This window comes from Lolium rigidum, chromosome 1 (assembly GCF_022539505.1).
Source record: "Lolium rigidum isolate FL_2022 chromosome 1, APGP_CSIRO_Lrig_0.1, whole genome shotgun sequence".
Classification (NCBI taxonomy): Eukaryota; Viridiplantae; Streptophyta; class Magnoliopsida; order Poales; family Poaceae; genus Lolium; species Lolium rigidum.
In genome coordinates, this window is record NC_061508.1 from 43,651,097 (window position 1) to 43,658,664 (window position 7,568).

The 7,568-nt window shown below is 45.0% G+C and overlaps 1 protein-coding gene across 1 annotated transcript; it reads left to right on the forward strand.

The window, feature by feature from the left end:
• The first annotated feature begins 2,068 nt into the window (after positions 1-2,068).
• Positions 2,069-4,184, forward strand: LOC124707248. The gene is made up of 6 exons (XM_047238917.1): positions 2,069-2,185; positions 2,279-2,519; positions 3,184-3,282; positions 3,374-3,675; positions 3,763-3,904; positions 3,982-4,184. The coding sequence occupies exons 1-6, from the start codon at positions 2,069-2,071 to the stop codon at positions 4,182-4,184; spliced, it is 1,104 nt and encodes a 367-aa protein (XP_047094873.1).
• The last annotated feature ends 3,384 nt before the right edge of the window (positions 4,185-7,568 follow it).

Sequence of the window (7,568 nt, forward strand, 5' to 3'; positions counted from 1 at the left end):
CTCGAAGAGGATCTCATCGTCGGCGCCCGGTGCCGCCATTGGTCTTTCGATCGATCGCGGCGGCGGCACTTGGTAGTGGTGGGAGTACGAGAGAGCGGTGGACCGAACGGTTGGTGCAGCGGCGAGTGGGCGATCCGGGCTGGTTTGGTGCGCGCGACGGCAGTATATGCTGTCGGTAGTGATCAACAGTGAGGCCTCGTTCGGTTGGTCCCGACCCGGCCGGTTTTGGGCCGAAATCCACGCGGTTACACTGGTGTTGGGCCCCCGGGGTTTACATACCGGCCCGCGCTTGAAACGTGTTCGGTTAAACCACGCCGGTTTTTTACTCCGCCCGGTTTTGGCTGAAACCCGCCGATTTTGCCGGTTTTTAGAAACGCTCCACTAGACCCGTGGATAGGATCCCGAGCGCGACGAAGCGGCCCTCTCCCGAGCGGCGGCGGCGGTGACTGGAACGAAAGGGCGGAGGGGGCGGCGGCGGCGACTCGACGGTGGCCGGCTGGAGGAGGAGAGCTCCTCGACGACGCGGACGCCGCCCATCCTCGACACGGACGCCGCCACGGAGCCCGACCAAATCCCTAGCCGCAGGCTCAAGATCGTGCCCTTCCCCGCCTCCGACGCCGGCCGGTAGAAGGTAAACCATCTCCTCCTCCTCCTCCCCTCCACCTCGGTTGCAGAGAACGCCGGCCGGTAGAAGGTAATCCGATCAGTTCGTGTTGGTTGATTTCGATCTGGCATGGATCTTGTCTAGGAACGTCCGTGTGCTGGATGGTTCCTTGATCTGGTAGATGTTGATGCTTTGCTCAACTAGTGTAGAACAATTTTCGCGACGGGGTATGAAAAATAGAGATTTCTCCATTCTACTGTGCGTGTACTGTCATATTAGAAAATCTACCTAGTACAGCTTACTCTTTCATTTCTTTTTGGAAGAAAACTATACTCCTCATACATATTAGCACATTGCTTCGGGAGGAAATTGATTGCATGTAACTAATCTGGCTGGACCTCGATAATATACATACGCAGGGCTGCAAGCACTCGCATATATATTTTGTTTTTCGAGGGAATAATATACGCAAAGTTCATCAGTCTTTTCTTTGATTATAACGGATCCAAAGTTTGTTGTGTGCCCTGATGATTTATATTTTGAGGTCTCTTTACAAATATGAAAGCGCTAACTCTTTAAAAGACAATCTTGCCATTGCCCCTAGTTGGCCTGGTTCGATTCTTGAGCGGGAATACATATATATAGTTCATGTAGTTCTCTTGTTATCAAGATCTAGGATGGATTCTTTTAGCAGAGTCTCTCTCAGAGGAGCTTACAATACAGAAATGTTCAGAATGTAAATTATTGGCTGCATACCAACTGTCCAGTGCATCCTTTTCAGCAAGTACCAATTATGCAGAGTACATATTAAATCTGCAGTTATAATTTGTGTGTTCTCTTTCTATTTGTGCTATTTAAACCTGCACTTCGTTCCTACTTAGTATCTCGAATTTGTTGTGGTATTTCAAACTGCAATTAAACTACTGCAACTATCCTAGATAGAGCAAGCAAACTATTGCAACCTGCTCTATAGTATGTATAACAGCAGTACTTATAAGTTTTTAATTAAAAGAAAATTCTGTTCATTAAATAACTGGTGGCCTTTTTATCTTTAGTTTTTGAATGGCTTTGAGAATTACGGATCGGATTAGGAAGAGAGAGGAGGAGGAAGAGGAGGAAGAGGAGGATGATGATGATATGATTCTGTTTCTTTTACCAATGCTGCATCTCTTCGGGTGAACCAAGGGAAAAAAAGCCCCGCCATACATCGACGATAAGAGGCGAGGAGGTTGTAAGGGACTTGCTTGGAAGGGCACGTACAAAATTGTCGGGTAGCATTTAGGATGGAGGCCCACATCTTCGGGGCTTTGGCTAGTTTCCTTCGACGCGAGAGATTGGTGCGTGATACCGGACTTAGCGTTGAAGAGAAACTTGCAGCCTTTCCGTGGATGTCTGTCCCATAATTCCTCATACCAGGATCTCCAAGTACAGTTCAAGCATAGTAATGACACTTTCCATAACATCATGAATAACTTCTTCAACATCGTTCCTGCACTATCCAAGCACTTTCTGAAGCCTCCCAATCCAGCTCAAGTACACCCAAAGATCCGGAACAACCCAAGATTCTTTCCTTATTTTCAGGTTTTTGCTAAACTACTTCAGCCTAAATCATATAACCATGGAAATATATTCTTTTTCACATAGCAAATGATACCTTGTTGGTGTTCTTTGCAGAATTGTCTTGGAGCTATTGATGGGACTCATGTTCCCATGAACATTAATGGTGACATAGCCACACCATTTAGAAATAGGAAGGGAACACTCGGCCAGAACGTGATGGTGGTGTGTGACTTTGACCTGAACTTCACATTCATTTCTTGTGGTTGGGAGGGCTACGCCACCGATGCTAGGGTTCTTAGGTCAGCAATTCGCAAAGGGTTTAGAGTACCCGAGGGCAAGTTCTATCTTGTGGACGGTGGGTACGCAAATACTAAATTCTTTCTTGCTCCGTATCGTGGTGTTCGATACCATTTGAAGGAGTTTGGCCGTGGTCACCGAGCACCCCAAAACTACCAAGAACTGTTCAATCATCGCCATGCCGTGATACGGAATCATATTGAGCGGGATTTGGGAATCTTAAAGAAGCGCTTCCCCATTCTCAAGGTTGGAACACATCACACGATACAAAACCAAGTCAAGCTACCGGCTGCTGCTGCAGTGTTGCATAACATCATCCGTATGCACAAGGGGGATGAGAGTTGGTTAGATAACCAAAGAGAACTCATACCTGCAGCAAACTATGTTGACCTACCTGATGGTGACCCCCCACAAAATCATCAAGTCAACCATGAAGGCGACCACCTTAGAGATACCATTGCGCAACAAATGTGGGCAGATTACCGATGTTAAGTAGTGATGTAATAAAGTAGTGACATCTGAACTTACTTGATGTAATAGGGTACCAGACTTTAACTTCTTCTGTTTTGCATCTTGTTTGATGTAATAAAGTACCAGACTTGAACTTCTTTTGTTTTGCATCTTGTTTGATGTAATAAAGTACCAGACTTGTTTGATGTGAGATTTTTAAATTCTTATATGGTGAATAAATGTCTGGCTACTTGTATCAATAATATTTGCAGGGGTCGCCATGTCGACCATGACGAATGTTAGACGATCTCCAAGGACGGGAACGCAAGGCAGTGGTGGGGTAACAAAAAAGAGGGGAACATCATCTAAAGGTGAGTGCATGTGTTCCTTTAATGTGATTGATGCTACTTGACTTCTTTATAATGTGTAGCTTACTGTGAACTTGACTTTTTCCTCAAACAGCTAGGGCCTCTTGGAATGCAGACCTAGAGAAGGCTCTTGTGGATTTGCTCCATGAGCACAATACTCCACAATATCGTGGGCAGAATGGATGGTCCACCGATGTTTGGAACAGGATTACCAAGAAATTTCATGATAACCATCCATACAAGAATTACACAAAGGGTCAGATCCAAGACAAGGAGAAGGAGTTGAAGAGAGAGTACAAGATGCTCAAGGAGGCTAGACAGCAGAGTGGGGTTTCGTGGAATGAGAAACGGTGTATGATTGAAGCTGATCCAGAGTTGTGGGACAACCTCATCATTGTAAGACAGTTTGTATTGCTCCTTCCATGCTTATATTCATTCCTTCTAACAATATGCATCACTCATGTGTTCCTTTATATTGTGCAGTCATTTCCTAAGATCGGGAAGTTCCGTAGCAACAAGGCTTTTCCCCTCTTTGATGCCTTGGGAGAGCTATATGATGGACATCTTGCCGAGGGAAACTACAACTTCACTTCCACTGAACCAACACAAGCACACACAAGTGGAGGTCAATCCCGAGGTCGGTTCGTAGAGGCGACACATTCCCATCATGATATTGCGAGACCGTGGTGGATGATACACAAGGAGGGATGCAAGAGGCTAGTATGATGGAGAACTTTGTTGGGAACGGGGAGGCTCAGCCCACGGTGCCTGCTGCACCATCAACAAGTACTGAAAATGAACCCAAGAAGCGCCGGTCAAATGGAGATATTGTTGCTATGATGGAGAAGTACATTGAGATGAAGACGAAGCGAGGTCGAGAGCAAGCAAATCGCGAACATGGATGAGTACTCAATCAAGAACTGCGTGGCTCGGCTAAACACAATGGGATTGTCACGAGAGGATAAGGTCAAAGCCCTAAAAGTCTTTATGAATGCTGACAATCGCGAGCTCTTCCTTTGCGTTGATATGGATACAGCTCTCATGTGGCTGCAAGGCGAAATGGCTTAGGAAAGGTAAACTCTCTTCTTCGCGAAATAGCATGATGAATTATTGACCAGTAGCTAATTTTATGTAATAGCATGATGAATTGTTGTCCAGTAGCTACTATCAATAATTGGTAGAGGCTCAAGCTTTTCTCAATAATTGTCTTAGGTTTGCATGAGAACTTTTCTTCTTTCTGATTGCAAGGTTCTCTGTTTTAGATTATCCAAAACGTCCTCATTCTGTAGATGATAGATGTTACTTGTAGCAGATCAATTGTTAACTACTGTACAAAGGAAGAGTTGCGTGCATATATACGCACTTGCACTAAGATATTTGGTGATAGATAGTGGTGGGTGTTTGGTAGTGCTGCACACGTACTTGTTTTGTCATTAGTTGTGAGAATTATTTTGTCATTAGTTTCTTTCTACAGGTAAAGTCACTTAAATTATCTTGAAGCTCCAGTGATTGTTTTGTACTAGTATGAGTGGCTAGCAACTAGTCCTTTGATCATTTATGTTTCATAGAACAAATTTTACCAAATAGCAATGTTCACCTGATGTACTACAGGCTTCCTGCCATTCATTGATGTAGTACATTGCTATTTTACCAAATAATATTCACCTGGAGTGGCTAGCAACTAGTCCTTTGATCATTTTGTGTCTCCGAGTTTATATGGAGTTACAGTTATTTTGCTTGGACTGTCTGAATAAAATCCTGATTTGGACAAGAGTATAGCTGCGCATGTTCATTCTTGCCACTTGCAGCACTGAGATGTTAGTGGACAATCTTGCTGGAAGTAATCATTGTAGATGACAATCATTCTCTGACGAGTGACCTACAGATTAAGGTCTGTGTTGAGTAACACCAAAAGGACGGCAAGTCTTCCTTTCAGTAGAGCTCCAAGTCCAGACCTGTTAAAACGTATGTGTGCTTTGTGTTGGGTTTGCTTGGTAGACACGCTGACATGGTGACTGCAATTTCAGTTTGTTTGTACGTATTTGCATGAAGCATTTGTGTAGCATGCTCGTCAGGGAATGATTGTTTACATCTTTGCACTTGTTTGTCTTGCCTGTGTGGGAACTACTTTCTTTGTACCAGATGATATCTTGATAGAATTGGAGTACTACATTCAGATTATGCCATGATGCTTCAGATCGAATTATGTTGTGATGCAATTCTTACTGCTTGGTTTCATGTCTTGTGCATATTAGTGCTAAGAAAAGGAGAGGAATGAGGAGCTAAGGAGCTGAGGAGCCAAATCATTTTTTAAGTTAAAGAGTTCAAGAAGGACCTCGTGGATCAAAGATCGTTATGTTTTCGCTTGATATCACTTGATCAAAGAACTTGAAGTTGAAGTTGATGCTTCAAAACAGAATAAATTGATATTTCTGCTTGTAGTATTGTAATAGACTGATGCTTTCACTTGATGTTCCAAAGCAGTTGATGCTTTTGTTCTGGATATCATTTTTATTAAAATCTAGTTTTGGTTGTCACTGCTAATTGATTCAAAGTTGCTATGAAATACGTTTTAATGCCTGATGTGTGCCGTATCTAGCTGAAATACGTTTTATTGTCACTGGCTGTACCAATCTCTGGGGAGTAACCGAACGCACATGGTGGAAGAGATTAGGAGGGGGAGGGATTAGTGGGGGATCGGGTGACATGTGGGGATCACCCAAATCCTCGGTGGATTCAACCCCGTAGTGGATTGGGCCCCCACAAACCGAACGAGGCCTGAGGGGGTGGGTATCAAAAGCGGGAGCCGGTGCCTCTTTTGTGCTGGAAAATCGGTGAAGTGGACCCGGAGCTTCTAGAAGAACTTAAAATTTTGTTTTGGAGGGAAATTGGGCCTGGCAACGGACAAGAAATCAACAGTTTGGCCAACCTTCTCGATTTGGGTCGGGGCTGCTTAGCTGCTCGACGCATTTTGGTCTAGGCTAGTCACTTTTCTTCATTTTCACCAAATTGACTCATAGGAATTGACTCACTTTTCTTTATTTGGGTTAGTACTTTCTTATCCTAATGAGGAGCTTCTAGAAGAACTAAAGTACTAAGAATATCCAGGATACATGTTTGTAGATTCCATCATTCATATGCATGATACATTGATACATCACTTTCCTTTAACAAAATAATGAAAGTGTGTTATCACTTTCGGCCTCCACATCAAACATCAATGATGTACCTAAGCAACCTTTTGGACGATCGAAGCAACAAAGCGCATAATTAATAGGAGTAGTATTTAATACAGGCCAAAAGGACCAGGTCCGAAAATATGGTCAACAAACCCACCGGCTTTGAGCGCCGGAGTGTTCTTGTTCTTGAGGAATGAGGAACATATGCATCGGGCCGGTCAAACTAGGTCGGGTTGCGGACACAAAATCGACCGTATGGCTAACCTTACTCGTTTAGGTCGGGCAACTTAGCAGCCCGGCGTTCACCAAATTCACTCATAGGATTTAGGGTTTAGGGCACCTCACCAGCCCCAATGATAGCTCTCGTGAACTACCACTGACACCGATGGTGCTCGTGAAGGAGAAGGAGGATGCCTCGCGGAATTACATCTTCCCCACGCCGCGCCTCGACCTCCCCGATTGGGTGCCAGCGTTTCTCCTAGAAGCCTACATCCAGGGCGGTGCCGAGGACCTGCCGGAAGACAACGATGGCAACTACAATTCTAAGGAGGAGGCGGAGCTCACGGAGGAGTCCATGGCGCGTGCCATGGCCATCTCCGAGGCGGAGGAGCACCACAAGTGGATTGGCCAAGGAGGCCAGCCACCTCTTGCAGCAGGCCTCGGTGGCGCCGACAACGCCAGCAATGGAGCTGCTGCCACCGACCCCTCCGGCAGGCAATGTCAGGTCGTTATCGCAAGTTTTCATCGACCTCGGCGAGGAGACTAGAAGTTGGTGGCGCTAGTGAGGAGGACTAGAGGCATGCGCACCATTATTTGTTTCCTTTGTTTTTGTCAATTGTGAACTTTTGGGCACAAATTCTGGGCCCTATAATTGTATATTATGTTTATATCTTTTCCCATCATTTTTTCTGGTTTAAGGCCATTGGGGGCGCTAGCAATAGCAAATAGGCGCGAGCCTGCACAAATGGTCCATTTCGGACACTTTTAGGGTAAAAAATGCGGTCCATCATTGGAGGTGGTCTAGCCACACAACTTTTACACCCAGGTTCCCCTGGTTGGCATCTAGATTTCAGGTTAGCTTTAACTCAAACTCTCTAGCGAAAACACATC

Bases quoted from the DNA above. Each gene is read 5' to 3' on its own strand.
- LOC124707248 (XM_047238917.1), top strand. From the start codon at position 2,069: ATGAATAACTTCTTCAACATCGTTCCTGCACTATCCAAGCACTTTCTG. The intron at 2,520-3,183 runs GTGGGTACGCAA...TAATATTTGCAG, and splicing joins CAAGTTCTATCTTGTGGACG to GGGTCGCCATGTCGACCATG. The intron at 3,676-3,762 runs GTAAGACAGTTT...TATATTGTGCAG, and splicing joins TGTGGGACAACCTCATCATT to TCATTTCCTAAGATCGGGAA.